This window comes from Bidens hawaiensis, unplaced genomic scaffold (assembly GCF_021521415.1).
Source record: "Bidens hawaiensis isolate Kalapana, Puna unplaced genomic scaffold, B.hawaiensis_p1.1 tig00018566_1, whole genome shotgun sequence".
NCBI classification, from domain to species: Eukaryota; Viridiplantae; Streptophyta; class Magnoliopsida; order Asterales; family Asteraceae; genus Bidens; species Bidens hawaiensis.
In genome coordinates, this window is record NW_027492809.1 from 173,375 (window position 1) to 188,354 (window position 14,980).

Here is a 14,980-nt window from a genome sequence, read left to right on the forward strand (position 1 = left end):
GAACCCTGTTCACAGCATATCCTTTCATATTTTTTTTAAAAAACTGTTAATATATAATAAACCAAATATATATTTACAAAATCATACAAAATAAATAAAATAAGTTTTATAGTTAAATAAAAGATGTTTTGATTTCCGTTAACAATTTTCGTTCAATAATCAACTTTTACAAACTCAAATCCCTTGTTAAAACTCGTAAAATAAATATATAAATATGTTATCGTCGTAAACTTTATAGATTCTAAAAAGACAACGATTATACTAAAATAAAATACACCGGTAACGCTAGGATCCCGTAACATTATTATATACAAATTTAATATAAAACTCATAAATAATATTATAATAATATATCGTTAGAATCCGTTAAACTTTAATATTAATATACTTTAAAAGGAAAAAGTATATATATACAAATAATAATACATGAACCTTAAAACTGACAAGTTATCTTCATTAAATTAATTAGTAATTCTTGTGTTCTTAATATTTTAGCTCGTGAGATTCGATCGTTCGGTTTCATATAACGTGTTTTCCGTTTGGTTTCCAAGTTGTATTCCTATTTCATAGGGGAGTTTCTCACACCCCTTTTTTTACTTTTTTTTAATTATTTTGGGGGTAACATATATATCCTATCAACAATTCAATTTCGTTTATTCATTATTTACAAACTACAATTTGTTACATGGACTTGTGTGTTTACTTGTTACTTGCTACAAATTACTTGCTCATGGATTACTTCAAGATAGTATGATCATACCCCCCCTGCGCTCAATACATTTGTTGTTATGAGTGGAAAGGGGCCTCATTTCCGAGTACGTTGGTGACAATCCGAACAGGAAAGGACTTTACTTGCGCTTATCTGAGTACGCTGGTGCACAATCCCAGTTGGAAAGGACATTACTTTCTCATTTACACTTGTTCATGGAATTGTATGATTTTTATATACGTATATCAAAACTTGTGTGAACTCTCCAACTATTCATTTAGTTGACTTTATTTTATTTAGATGTTACAGGTACAATTATTAGAGGATGAAACAAAGAAGACACTAGAACTTAGGTTATATTAATAAATGGACAAGTTGTTAATTGTTCTTGTATTTTCCTTGTATTTCTTGTTACAAACTTGTGTACTTGATGTTTAAATTAATTAATGATATTATTGTCACTTAATAGTGTCACATGTGTTTTGGGCATCTGTACGTCACACTCAGGCGTATTCCGCTTTAGCCAGGGTGTTACAACAGTACCAATCAGATTGTAGCTGGTTTAACCACCGTACTGAATGTCTCGTCACAATCTACTCCCACCTGCTGAGACCTACAATCACAAACCAGACGAGCTTTGTATCGCTCGAGAGAACCATCAGATTTGGTCTTATGTTTAAAAATCCACATGCATTGAATAATATTCATGCTCGGTAGACGGGGTACCAACTCACGTGTCTCATTATCAATAAGCGCATTGAACTCATCAGCCATGGTTGTTGTCCAAATCGGGCTGGTTAAGGCTTCATGTGGGTTGCGTGGTAATGGTTCAAGGGTGGTGTGGGTGTGTTGGTTAAAGATCTGCTTGGGTTTGACTACCCCGGCCATGCTTCGGGTTGTCATGGTGCGGTTTGGTTGATTTGGTCGATTATTCGGTGGTGACAGTGGTTGGTTTTTATGGGACTGTGAATCGGGTGGGAATGGTATATGAATGTGGGAGGTTGGAGTTTGTGGGGTAGTATTGGTATGAGGTGTAGGTATTATATTATCTGCTGGTACTGAGTTGGTAAATGGGGAGGGAGATTGGGCCAATGGTGAATGTGGAGATGATTGGGCTGAGGAAGTGTTAGGAGTGGAGTGGGCCGAGGGTGGGGAGGGCGGGTATTGGGCCGAGGATGGGCTTGTGGTAGGAGAGTCGGCCATTTGTGAGGGTGAGTTATTGGATGGGGTGACAGTGGGCGGGTGTGGTGAGGTCCAAAACACCGAGGTATAATCGGGGTGTAGGTTATCATGTAGAAAGTTATAGGATGGGAGAGGGGAGTTGAGATTGGAGAAGGGGAAAGTGTGTTCATCAAAAACCACATGTCGAGATAGGATAACTTTTCGTGTGGAAAGATCATAGAATTTGTATCCTCTATGAGATGAGGGATAGCCTAAGAACACACAAGGGGAGGAGCGGTTTTCGAGCTTGTTAATGGATGTGGAAGGAAGAAGGGGGTAGCACAAGCAACCGAAGGTGCGTAAGTGCGTATAGATGGGGTGTTTTTGGTATAGGAGAAAGGTGGGTGTTTGTTGTTTTTAGTTTTGCTTGGTATAATGTTAATGAGGTATGTGGCATGTTGGAGGGCATGGTGCCAAAAGTTGGCGGGAACCGAAGCGTGAGTGAGAAGAGTTCGAACTACGTTATTAAGGGAACATATTTTTCGTTCGTCCCTACGGTTTTGGGAGGATGTGTACGGGCATGAGAAGCGAAACATCATCCCGTTTTTGGCACAAAAATCATGGAATGCTTTGTTGTTGTATTATGTGCCGTTGTCACATTGAAGTGACTTAATGTATATGTTGAATTGGGTGAGGATGAATTAATGAACGATATGAAATATAGAGAAGACTTGAGATTTTGTGGCTAAGGGAAAAGTCCATAAATAGTTTGTGAAGTTATCAAGAAACAATATATAATATCGGTGACCTCCGGTACTAAGTACCGGAGAGGTCCATAAGTCACTATGCACTATATGAAAAGGTAAATACGTAGAAGATAATGACCCATGAAAAGGTGATTTAATATGGTTTCCAAACACACAAGACTGACAAATAAGAGAATCATAAGGTTTTGAAACAGAAACCAAATTGTTTTTACTTAAATGTTGCAACAATGAGTGACCAGGATATCCAAGTCTCTTGTGCCATAAGTCTTGTGATAGAGCTGCAAAAGTTGTTGGTCTCGTAAACTTGGTGTTTGTGAAGAGAACGAGAGGATAGAGGTCGCTGGTACTATTGCTGGGGAGGATGGGGATCCGCGTTTGGTAGTCCTTCACAAGAAAACCAAATGGGTCAAATTCAATAGAGATCATATTATCAATAGTAAGGCAGCGAACTGAAAGAAGGTTTTTGATTAAGTTTGGTGCGTAAAGAATGTTATTTAAGTGTAAAGGTTTGGACGGGGTATTAATTTTTGTGTAACCAGTCACGATGATGGGGATTTGGAAGTCGTTGCCAACGACGATGCTGTTCGCAATACTATTATTGACATAAGATGAGAGTGTACCTGTGGTGTTCGTCATGTGGTTGGTAGCCCCGGTGTCGAGATTCCATTGAAGGTCCGGGTTAAGAGGCATCGCCTGAAATGCTTGGTCAACATTAGTGGGTATGTACTGATTTTGCAAAGGGGTGTAGTACTGAGTTTGCTGGTGGTTTACGTGTTTCTGGGCCAGGTGGGCTTGTGGGTGAGGTCCAAGTAAGCTTTGTTGTGGGTGTGAAATGTTAGGAGGTCCACATGTGGGGGTGGTGGGGTGAGGTGCTGGTGGTATGTGCATGCCATATTGGTTGACAAATGAGGAGTTCGGCCATGCGGAGTGATTGGAGAAATTGTGGTGACTTGTGTTTCCCTGATTAGAATAATTTCCCCTACCCCTCAAGAACTACTTCGGCCTCTGCCACGGCCTCCACGGCCTCGACTACGACCGCATTGAGACGAGTCGTTGTAACCCCGGTTGTCGTATGAGTGATCTGTGGAACCACGACCATAGGACTCCCGAGATTGTGGCGAATTAGTGGGTGCTACCTGGGTTTGAAAGGCGGAACCAACAGGTGGTTGACCAGCCCGTCGTCCCTCTTCCATTGTTAAGCGGGACCGAGCGTTGAAGAATGTTGGAAGAGGTTCGGTTTGGCTGATGAACATGCCGATAGCGTCGTACTCAGTATTTGTGAGACCGGTTACGAGTTGAAGAACTAGATCGGCGTCCGACATTGGAGCATTGAGATTGGCAAGTTGGTCAGACAGTACTTTCAATTCTTGGAAATACGCGGAGACGCTCAAAAATGACTCGAGCTTGGTATTGATGAGACGGTTCTTGAGAATGAGGGCGCGGGAAGCTTGGTTGTCTCGAAAGAGATTGGCAATGGCTTCCCAAGCTTCACGGGCAGCAGCTTTTGGTTTGATGATAGTATGAAGAAGGTTATTTGAGATGGTTCCATAAATCCATTGTTTCACTACCACATCCAAACGATCCCATGACACCGTTGGTGCGGCCGGTTCTTTACCCTTGTCTTTCTCCTTGTCTTGGCTGGTAGAAGAGGATGTGATGGGGGGAAGATGTGATGTAGGACATCAAATACAGTAAAATGAATTGTAATAGCTCGACCCACAACGTGTATTGACCATCTTCAAGATCGAGTGTAATAGGGACAAAGCTTTTGATGTTTGTAACCATGAGAGCTGGGTGAAGGGAAGCCATAAGGGGTGATGGGAGAGGATCGGATTTTACAGCCGGAGAGGTGGGAGGACGCCGTAGATGGCGTCGGTGAGAGGAGGAGAGAAAGATCCGGCTGGAAGGTTAAGAAATGAAGGATGATACCATGATAGTGTTTGAAATCGTGCCTTTCTCATTCAATATTTTACAATATAAATACAAAACTATCTCCTCTATACAAGGCAATGATATCTCCTATTAACAACCAAATCCCTCTAAATATGTAACCGAATCAATCTAAATATGGAACCGAATATACGGATATCATTGTGCTCTAATATTATTGCTTCAGGAATGTAAATTTTCTCTTCCAAATCGATGAAACTTGTTTATGACTTTTCGTGTTAACATGGTCTACATAACTATTAGATAACACGAAAGCATGGAAAAAGAAGCAAGTTCAACTAGGAAGAACCTAGCTCATGTGAAGGTGGATGGAACTTCATGTGATGTTTGTTATTTAAACCTCAACGAAGAAGCAGACAACAGCTGAAATCAATGAACTCTGAACTCTCAACAAATCGATGTGTAATTAACAGGTTAATCTTCCTCTTCCGATCTTCCTCTCTATACATTTTTTCTCAGTTTTTGTTTCGGTTATCTATGATCTTTTCAGTTTCTGTTTTGTTGGTTTGTTTCGGTTATCTATGATCTTTTGTTGGTTGGATTGGCTGATCCGGACGGGTTGGTTGGTGCATTTTGAATTTTGTTTAAATTAATGGACATAAGTTAACTCATTATTTGGTTTGTTTGTTTTTTTATATTTTTCGCAGAATTGGTCACAAATACATCCATTTTTGCTAGAGATTATGTGGTTCACCACTTGCTACATACAGGTTAACAAGTAATAACATTTTGGATTCAATATTATTTCTTCTTTCTTGAATTGCATGACACGTTCTTGATCCGATTATTAGGTACACTAAATGATGAAACTTGGCCAGGTGTAAGCTTAAGTATGTCATAGGTATCCTCAGTTGAAATCTAAGAAGGTTCCAACTAGCTCCTATTTTATAATTTTTAAACACGGTTGTTATAGGTACATTTTTATGTAAATTACTTTAAACTTGTACGCTATGACATTTTTTTAATAGAATGCATTTAATGTTTTCTACAATAAAAAATATCGTGTTCTTTAGATCTGTGGACTTGATTTTGAATCTTCATATTTTGTCTTAGTACTTGAAATGTATGCTGCGTAGCTTTGCTATAAGATGTTTGCTAAATGTATGCTAATATACTTGCTTGGTTCTTGATATAAAGAGTAATATTTTAGATGCTTACAAAGTCACCTAGCTTTTTCTATTTGTGTGTTTATTGTGAGGAAGTGTCTTGGGTTCTAAAGGTTGGTTGGCCGGTTTGACTTTGTGAATGTGTTATTAAATCATTTCATGTGTCTCTCATGTGTATGTTATCAAATCCTTAAAGAATATCAAATAATGAAAAGCTGATATATTGTTGTATGCATGTGTTACTGATGTACCCAATGGTTTTGGTAAGGAGTTCTAAACATTAGTTACCTCAAATAATTCCATAGTGTTTGGTTCAAGAATACATATTTGGTCATGTATTTGTAGCATAATAGGGTAATGTTAGAATGGGCGAAATGGGTCGGGTTCACCCTGAACATATTTTGCCTAAAATTTGTAACAAAGTATTATTTGGGATTAGTCATGTTTTAAGTTTCATGAGCGGGTTAAATTTAACCCAATCAACAGGTCATTCTTTTGTTTCATTAACGGGTCAGAAGTTAATGAACATTTGGGTCATTAGGATTGTGAGCTCTTCTTTTACAGTAAGAAAGAGGGTAAAATGAAGGTTTACACCATCAATGGTATTTCCGTATTCAATATAATTCGCGAAAAGAAGTTAGGCTTACTTATTTTTTACATTCTGATCAGTTTTGACTTTACTGGGTCAAAGTTGGTTTGAATCAAGAGTTGACTTTGATGATCAAAATGGACCAAAGAGTCACAACCTGGTTGTTTGAGGTTCAGGAAACAATCGGTGTCGACAACACGCAAAGCCATATTGACACAAGCTTTTTAATAACAATTTTCGTTTTTTGTTTGGTATTAAGTGTAGTCAAGTATTATAGAAATGATAATGCAGATTTTATTTGTATGTTATAATACATCAAATAAAGATTACTGAATTTGGTTAAAAAAGGGCATATCTAATGCCTTTAACCTGCATTTATAATTTTCACGAAGTCACATTGTTGAGTTTGTTTAATACATAATTTGGTGGGTAATATTGTATTTGTACTGGCTCGTTTTTAAATTAAGTGAATACTAACAGAAAATGAGTACTTAGTTTCTTAATATAATAACTTTAAACAAGGTTTTAACTTTCCTAATGCATACTTTTATTGCATTTGAAAACCAAAATGCACCCGCTAAGGAATATAAACTATCAACCATATTATAGTATGTATCGAACTGACCCATTATCCGTAGGTTAAAGCCCAAATGCCTACCGACCGAATACCCCTTGTGCCCCCTCCGCGAAGTGAGCTATATAATGTGGATAGGAGAAAAAACATGGCTTGGGGACAATAGTAAGACGTTCTCACACCAAGACATATAGCCGGTTATATTTAAATTCCGATGACCAACAATTTTGTGGTCATATTTTAACCCTGCTGCAACGTGCGGGCTCTCTGCTAGTTTATATTTATTTATTTGGTGTCTTGTATACTTTTAGTTTCAGACATGTTTCTAGTCAAAAGAAAATCAATAGACAACTAGAGAATAAAACATTTATGTACACACATATTTTTGTTGCTTGGTTGTTAGCGATGATGGTCTCTTATATTTGCAAAAAGTCTATTTTCATCATATCAATGTGGACAACCGTAACAATCCATAAAATAAATAAAATACAATTTATGGACGTTAATTACAAGAGAATAGATTCAAGTTAAACGAGTTTTCGTCATCATTAGCTTATTATCTGCCGGCCATTGTTGCGGGGGTGACAATGACGAATTTAATATGCATGAATGTTCCATAAGAGATATATAGTTTCAAGAACAAGACACTACTCTTTTGTGGTCTTACAATGGGACGTGTTGGTGCGAACAATAAGCCAAATCATAGCCAACAGCCAGAAGTAACTCTCCATCAATCAACTCCATCTCCACCTTTGTTTCAGGAAAATGAGCCGCAACTTGAATCTTTTGTTGAAGTTTCACAGCAACAGCAACAACAGCAGCAGCAACAAGGGAGTTGGCAACCACAAGTTTATATACAACCACAAATTTACATACAACCACAAATCCAAGTACCTCAAGTGAGTTATGCTCAACCAATTTCCCAAAATCCAACTTATTATTACCCTCAAGACAGTCAACCGCAACTGCCTCCGGTGGTGTGCCCTCCTCAACCAGTGCATCAACCAGACTGGTCAACTGAACTCTTTGATTGTATGGATGATCCTGAAAATGGTATTTCTTCATTAACCCCTCTGTTTTGTTCTTTTTTTCTATACAACTCGTTGATGGTGAAGAATATTATATATTTTGAGGACAAAGATATTGGTCATAATATTTTTCGGCCATAATATTGGTGTCTTCGTTTCCAGTTAAAAATTGGTTGAATAAATATCCGTCGACAAAAACATGTTTTCTGATAATAAACCAAAATTTTGTTTTATGGTTTACCGGATCTATTATTTTTGGCGTACAGCAATTATTACTTTGTGCTGTCCCTGCGTGACATTCGGACAAATTGCAGAGAGAATCGACAATGGAAGAACTTGTGAGTACATTATAATAAGTATATCTTACGCCGTTCAAAAAATGAACATAAGAACGTCTTATACAAATTAAGTTGTTCTTCTAATTAAGAGTAACATGATCATATATATTAATCTTGATTCAGCATGTGAGTCAGCTGGATGCATCTACACTGGAATCGCGTTGTGCATTGCCATGCCATGCATATATTCCTACACATACCGAACCAAACTCAGAAACCATTACGGACTCTATGAAACACCTGCATCTGACTGCATAACTCACTTGTGTTGTGAATATTGTGCACTTTGTCAAGAATATAGGGAGCTCAACTATAGGGGCCTCAATCCTTCCGCAGGTATGTACGTTTTTTGACCTACCTCCGATCTTATGTTCTTTATTAGGAATGTTTGGAGGCTTTTTTTTTAATAAATAAATAAAGTTGTATACAAAGTTTATTATCACCTAGAAATGTTATAATTATAACAATTAACAAGTTCAATCAAAATGAGTGTTTAAACCTTTAGCGGCGACATGTAGGGTATTAGAGGCGACATGTCACCGGTAAAGGCTTTAACTGTGGCAAATGTTGCCGCTCAAGTATTGTTTCCTTTAGTGTTACCAAATGTTACCAGGTTATTTTATTATGTTTGGAATGGCATGCATCTTATGAAAAGACAATATTCATATGTTACATTTGATTTTTGTGTACACATTTTATCATAAAATATCTAATATATTGTGTCTTATTGTGCCATTAAATCCGGTAAATTACATATAGTTATATCATATATATGGAATATGAGATTTGTCCCTTTTTAATGTTATTTAAATAATCATCATAATTAAATGATATGAACTCACTTCAGTCATTTACACATTTTGTTCAAAATCGTAGCTCGGTCACATGATGACCATGAAAAGATTCAGGCTAAAAAAAATAAGGGATCTATTCTAAAAAACATAAAAATAAAACGAAGTAACAAAGTAGATATGGATAAGTGATAATCCACGATGTTATAAAACCCATTGTTGGTCCTAGGTAAGATTGTATGTACAAAAAAAAGGTTCGGAGATCAATTGTTCATTTCAAAATGATTTATTTTGTATGGAATAATAAATTAAACTATCAAGAACAAGATTAAGAAAAATATTTTTGTACTAAAAATACACCACAATACACATGCCATCAACCCTTGCCAACATGAATATTTTACAATACAATATACAAGTATATTATTATTAGTAGAAAAAAAATGATTATATTTTAATACAAATGACATGCGTGATTACAATAACAACAATTCACTAACAAAACTGTCCTTGTGTAGGATGGATGAATCATAACTTGCAACAACATCGAATGGTTCCACCTGGCTACCAATCTATGAGATGAAACAGCTAGCTACCGTGGCTGATTTAGAAATTGAGTATGTTACTCAAATTCTAAAATATAGATTACAAGTGAATGATCGACATGTTGAATTGCGGTGTAATTTTGCTGGGATTTCTTTGGGTATTTAATTTTTACACAAAATACTTACATAGGAGACATCTTTGTTTTAATATCTAAATAAATAACTCATGTAGATTTTATTAGAGAAACTAGGTTATTGACACGTGTACGACACGAGTGAAAATATAGAAATCGTCTAACAAACACACATAATTTTAAATAACAAGATAGTTTGTAGTATATTTTTGGGGACGGCAACATGATATTTATTACGTACGTAACTTAAATAGGCAATAAAATGTAATGTAAAATCATAAAAACATGAAAAAACCTATAAAAACATATATATTTCACAAATAAACGTTGTAATAAATACAGCAAACACATAATATAGAACTTACGGACTTAACATAAGAAATTATATTGTAAAAAAGATAACTAAAACTTATCATCTCGGTCGTCCTTACGAAGCATCATGCCAAAAAATACGTACACGTTATATAAAAACTATAATGTAATTGGATTTAGGCGAATTGGCTAAGTATTTATAATGGACCCAAAAAAATTTGACAATTGTATTGAGAAAAGTAAACTAACGCGGTGTTAATATTTGTAGAAAATAATATATTTCTAAAAATTCATAACTTCACTAGGAATATCTAAAAAAACATGCTTTAAAACTTTAATGTTTAGTATTCATCATATTCACTTAAAATAAACATAATAATTTAATTGGATTTAGGTTGGTGACATTATTACATCTTAGGTTACACTTTTATATATTACAAGCTAACAAAAACAATCAAATTGAATTTCGGCATTAAGTTAAAATCTATTTAAAATATGTCAATATTAAAAATAATGGTTACAACATATTCCATTATGCTAGTTTACTTATTTTTCACTAATTATGTATGGTACATTTTGTATAATTGATAGTACGTAAGAAATCAATTGTTATTTAACTATACATTATATATATATATATAACCATTATTTCCAACACTCACACATTTACGATTCATCAATGTTCAAATCTTCCAACATCATTGCACAAGTATTATTTCCAACACTCCGTGGGCCACCACTTCGAGATTGGCTCTGATACCAATGTTTCAAGCCAAATAGAAGATTTCAACCCAAAAGACTCGTCTGATAGGTGAGGTGTCACACCCCAACCTAAGGCGGAAATGTCGAGGCGTGAGCTGATTGCTCACAGCAATCAAGGTACTATCAAGCAAAATTTAAAAGTGACAATATCTATTTAATTCAATTAAATAAATCAAATAATTCAAGTACAAAGAACAAAATCTATAATCATACAACAATACAATTTATATCACAAATGATCTTGATTAAAAGTTTTCTAACTTAAATTATTCACTAAGTCTTTACCAAATCTTGCAACTAGTTCAAACAATAACATGCATATGCGTATAAAATAGAAAGGTTTGTCAACAACACATGTTGAGTGAGTAAAACATCAGTTTAAGACACAACAATAATAATATATAATTAATAAAGAAAGATGCAAATTGTTCATGTGAGAATAAACAGTTAAGCCATATCATATAAACAATCAATCAAACCATAAAGAAAGAACTCAACCAATTCCATATAAATGGACATTGGTTACCAAGAAAGGACTAAACCGTTGCCATAAAAGTGGACATCGGTTGCCAAAGATAGTCGTATGATCATACTAAAATGAGGAACTTCACCAAAATACGTTCAAGTAAAGCAAATAGCAAGTTAGGAATAAACTGATATACACATAAGGATTAAACAGTTGCGGTTTTGAATACTAGATAATAGATAAATATTATAAATACGCATATGTCCCCAAAAGGATTTAAAATAAGTAAAAAAGAGAGTGATTACTCATCTTAGCATTTAAGCAAGAAATAATGATTAAATTAGAAACCCGCAAGTCAAGCTCTTCAGGATTTACCGACAAGAATCTTATCTACAATAATAGAGAAAATAAATATGGATAGAATAACAAAGCTAACACTAAATAGAGGTTCGAGATTTGATGATCGGGCATACTACGAAAGTTAAATATTAATAGATTTATTATTAATTTTATTATCAAAGTTTTATAATATGATTATTATACAAAATACCTAAAACACTTAAATAATTATTTATAAAACTTTTTAGTTTATATAAAGAGATTTGTTTATTTAAATCTAAATATATATATGTGTGTGTGTGTGTGTGTTTATCATTAATAAAGATTTCTTTTAACTAAATATAGTAACTAATACATAATAAATAATAATATTTATATAAAATATAATCTTTTTATAAAACACTTGAATTTTTACGATATATTCTAAATATATATTAAAACCCTTTTTATAAAACTAAAACCTTTAACAATATTAATAATTAATATATGCTTATATATACATACATATATGGTTTTACCAAGGTTCGGAAAAACGAATAGTTTGTGTCGGTTTTAGACAAATACCGATTAATTATTAATTTCGAATACTAGATAATATAATTTAAACAATTAAGTGAGTTAATATAGTAGTTAAATATCATTAATAAAAATATAACAAAAACATGGGCTGGCCGGGACTCGAACCCGCGCCAGTGACCGGCTCAACGAAGGATACAGATACACAGCCAAAGCAACTGATCTAGGCTGATCAATTGATGAAACCCAAGAGCGAAAATATATAATCGAACAAAGAAAGAACCAGATTAGCCCATGAAACCTAGAAAACAAAATCAATTAATCCCGTTCGTTTGGGTTAATTAACCACAGGGGTTTTGCTGAACGACTAACGACGAACATAATAGTGTACTTAATTGCCTTAGACAATGATCAAAAGTGGGTTAATCAAACCGATACAGTGCCGGCAGGTCGAGGTCTAGAACACGATATGAACAGCATAGATAATATAATTAGACATAGGGTTATTGTTGGAGACATTATGAGGATCGTGCAGGTGCGTTTAATCTAACAATACTATTAAAGTAATACATGCTCCACATGGCATTCAATTAGAGCATCCACATATGATGTCACATAGATTCCATGTCACATATTACCTTTTTTATTAATGTCAAATCACCCCTAACTACTATATAAACCTTAGCATTTAACCCCTCAAATTCATTTATCTCTCTCTCTCTTTCTCTCTCTCTCTCCCCGTCAATATACGATATATAATGCTTCAAGATGAATATGTTTTCATTCCAATCATCCATTGCTTCGATTGGCCGGACCCAACATTCCGGTGAAGTGTTTATTCGATATATTAGTCACTTTTATTTAAACTTATAATATTTGTTGCTAACTTTTGTTTTATATTTATATAATCAGATGATGATAGCTTTGGTGTTGTTGATCTGGCCGTGGTTGTTGTTATATTGACGATGACCATGTGAATAACAATTCTCTTGAAGTTCTTATTAAGAATCGTTTGGTAAGATATATTGTCATACCAAAAATTATTCGTTATTTTCATTGTCATTTCAATTTCTTTTCACTTTGATTTTTGTATTGTTTTCATTGTAATCTAATTTTACTATAATCTATATAGGTTCTACATCAAACTCTGAGATTCAATAGACATTTTGAAGGTTTTGAGATATACGAAATATTGTTGATTTATTTCCTAATCAGAATTATCATGATAATTATTCCGATTACATCCATTGATAATTCTTACTGATATGTCTTTTAATAGTTCAGTATATCTTACATTAATTTATTTTTAATAATATTAGTTTATAGCTGCCTAACTTGGTAGATTGGTTAATTGTATGGAAAAAGTATTTGATTGAGAGTATGTTGATTGTATTTGTTTTGATCATTATGAATGTATTTTAGTTATTAATTTTCGACCATTTATTACTTTATGTAGCTTAAACAATTCATGTAAATTAATTCATTTATATATGAATAACAATCTTTATTTTTATGTGTTATAATTTTTGAGTCATATCTTGAAAGTCTTACCAATTAGTTATTGAACTATCAAAAAAAACGGAACGTTTTTTATAATAATATTTACATTTATTTATTTATGTTTTTAAAATCCGAAATTGACCAATATTGCAACAAACTTTTGTAGTTTTTAGTAATATTCAATCTTAACAAATTTTCCATCTTTTATATTTTACCATTAGTTATTGAACTTTCAAATACTGGAACGTTTTTTTATAATAATACTTACATTTATTTATTTCTGTTTTTAAAATCCGAAATTGGCCAATATTGCAACAATCTTTTGTAATGTTTAGTAGTTTCAATCTCAACAAACTTTTCATCATTTATATTTAACCAAATTTTAATTAGCATAAATGACTAATTTAATGTATACATGAAATTTGAAATAATTTACTTTTGATTATACTCGAAATTTGATATGTTTTGTATTAAAAACACATTAATTTATCTGACCAATTTAAAATGTGATTTTAAAAAATCTTAGATATTTACTATGATTGCTTATTTATTTTAAATATTCATCATCTTTAATTTTAATGATACATTTCAATCATTTATACATTATAAATTAATTTGTTTATGTTTTTAAGAACCGAATTTGACCACTTTTTTTTTACTTTTTAATATTCTCCAATCTCAATAAACTTTACATCTTTTATATTTAACCAATTTTTAATTAGGCATAAATGTCAAGAATTACCATTTCATCTAAATTATTTCGACTAAATTATAAAATAATCTAATAAACTAAATAGATATAATAAAAACTTTTCATCTTTTTATTTTGACAAACTTTTAATTAGGCATAAATGCCAAGATTGATGTATAAAAATTAAAAAAAAAAGAATTATCTAATAAAATTTTGTTAAATTAGGTAATGATGCTAAAGTCTTAAAAATAAATTCATGATAATTAAAAACGTTAAAGCATTTTGTTTAGTTAGTAAACTTCTAAAAAAATGAAAAGTTTTTTATGATAATATTTCTATTTATTTATTTCTGTATTTAAAAAACCGAAATTGACCACTCTTGCAACAATCTTTTGTAGTTTTAATAGTCTTCAATGTTAACAAATTTTTCATCTTTTATATTTGACCAATTTTTTATTATCATAAATAACAAATTTAACGTATACTGGAAATTTAAATAATTTACTTTTTATTATACTCAAAAGTTAAGTTTTGTATTAAATACACATAAATTTATTCGCCCAATTCAATATGTTGTTTATTACTTATTTAAAATTAATATTTAAAAAATCTTAGATATTCACTATAATTGTTTATTTATGCTAAATATTTATAATCATCTTTAATTTTAATGATACATTCATATCATTTATACATTTATTT

General features: G+C 32.9%; 2 protein-coding genes across 2 annotated transcripts; one reads left to right on the top strand and one right to left on the bottom strand.

Annotated features, from left to right (window-relative positions):
- Positions 1 to 3,623: 3,623 nt before the first annotated feature.
- LOC143556360 (uncharacterized) lies at positions 3,624 to 4,422 on the bottom strand. Its single transcript, XM_077045695.1, has 2 exons — positions 4,328 to 4,422; positions 3,624 to 4,275 (listed from the first exon to the last, which is right to left on the bottom strand). Exons 1-2 carry the CDS (start codon positions 4,420 to 4,422, stop codon positions 3,624 to 3,626), a joined length of 747 nt encoding a protein of 248 aa, XP_076901810.1.
- A 2,802-nt stretch (positions 4,423 to 7,224) lies between these two features.
- On the top strand, positions 7,225 to 9,725 carry LOC143556362 (protein PLANT CADMIUM RESISTANCE 7-like). The gene is made up of 4 exons (XM_077045697.1): positions 7,225 to 7,909; positions 8,151 to 8,222; positions 8,346 to 8,558; positions 9,532 to 9,725. The coding sequence occupies exons 1-4, from the start codon at positions 7,525 to 7,527 to the stop codon at positions 9,594 to 9,596; spliced, it is 735 nt and encodes a 244-aa protein (XP_076901812.1). The 5' UTR covers positions 7,225 to 7,524; the 3' UTR covers positions 9,597 to 9,725.
- Positions 9,726 to 14,980: the final 5,255 nt, after the last annotated feature.

Excerpts from the sequence above, each read along its gene's own strand:
- LOC143556360 (XM_077045695.1), bottom strand. The coding sequence starts at position 4,422 with ATGGTTACAAACATCAAAAGCTTTGTCCCTATTACACTCGATCTTGAA. Across the intron at positions 4,276-4,327 it reads CTATTACAATTCATTTTACT|CCAAGACAAGGAGAAAGACA; the intron begins GTATTTGATGTC and ends CTCTTCTACCAG.
- LOC143556362 (XM_077045697.1), top strand. The coding sequence starts at position 7,525 with ATGGGACGTGTTGGTGCGAACAATAAGCCAAATCATAGCCAACAGCCA. Across the intron at positions 7,910-8,150 it reads TATGGATGATCCTGAAAATG|CAATTATTACTTTGTGCTGT; the intron begins GTATTTCTTCAT and ends TTTGGCGTACAG. Across the intron at positions 8,559-9,531 it reads GGGCCTCAATCCTTCCGCAG|GATGGATGAATCATAACTTG; the intron begins GTATGTACGTTT and ends GTCCTTGTGTAG.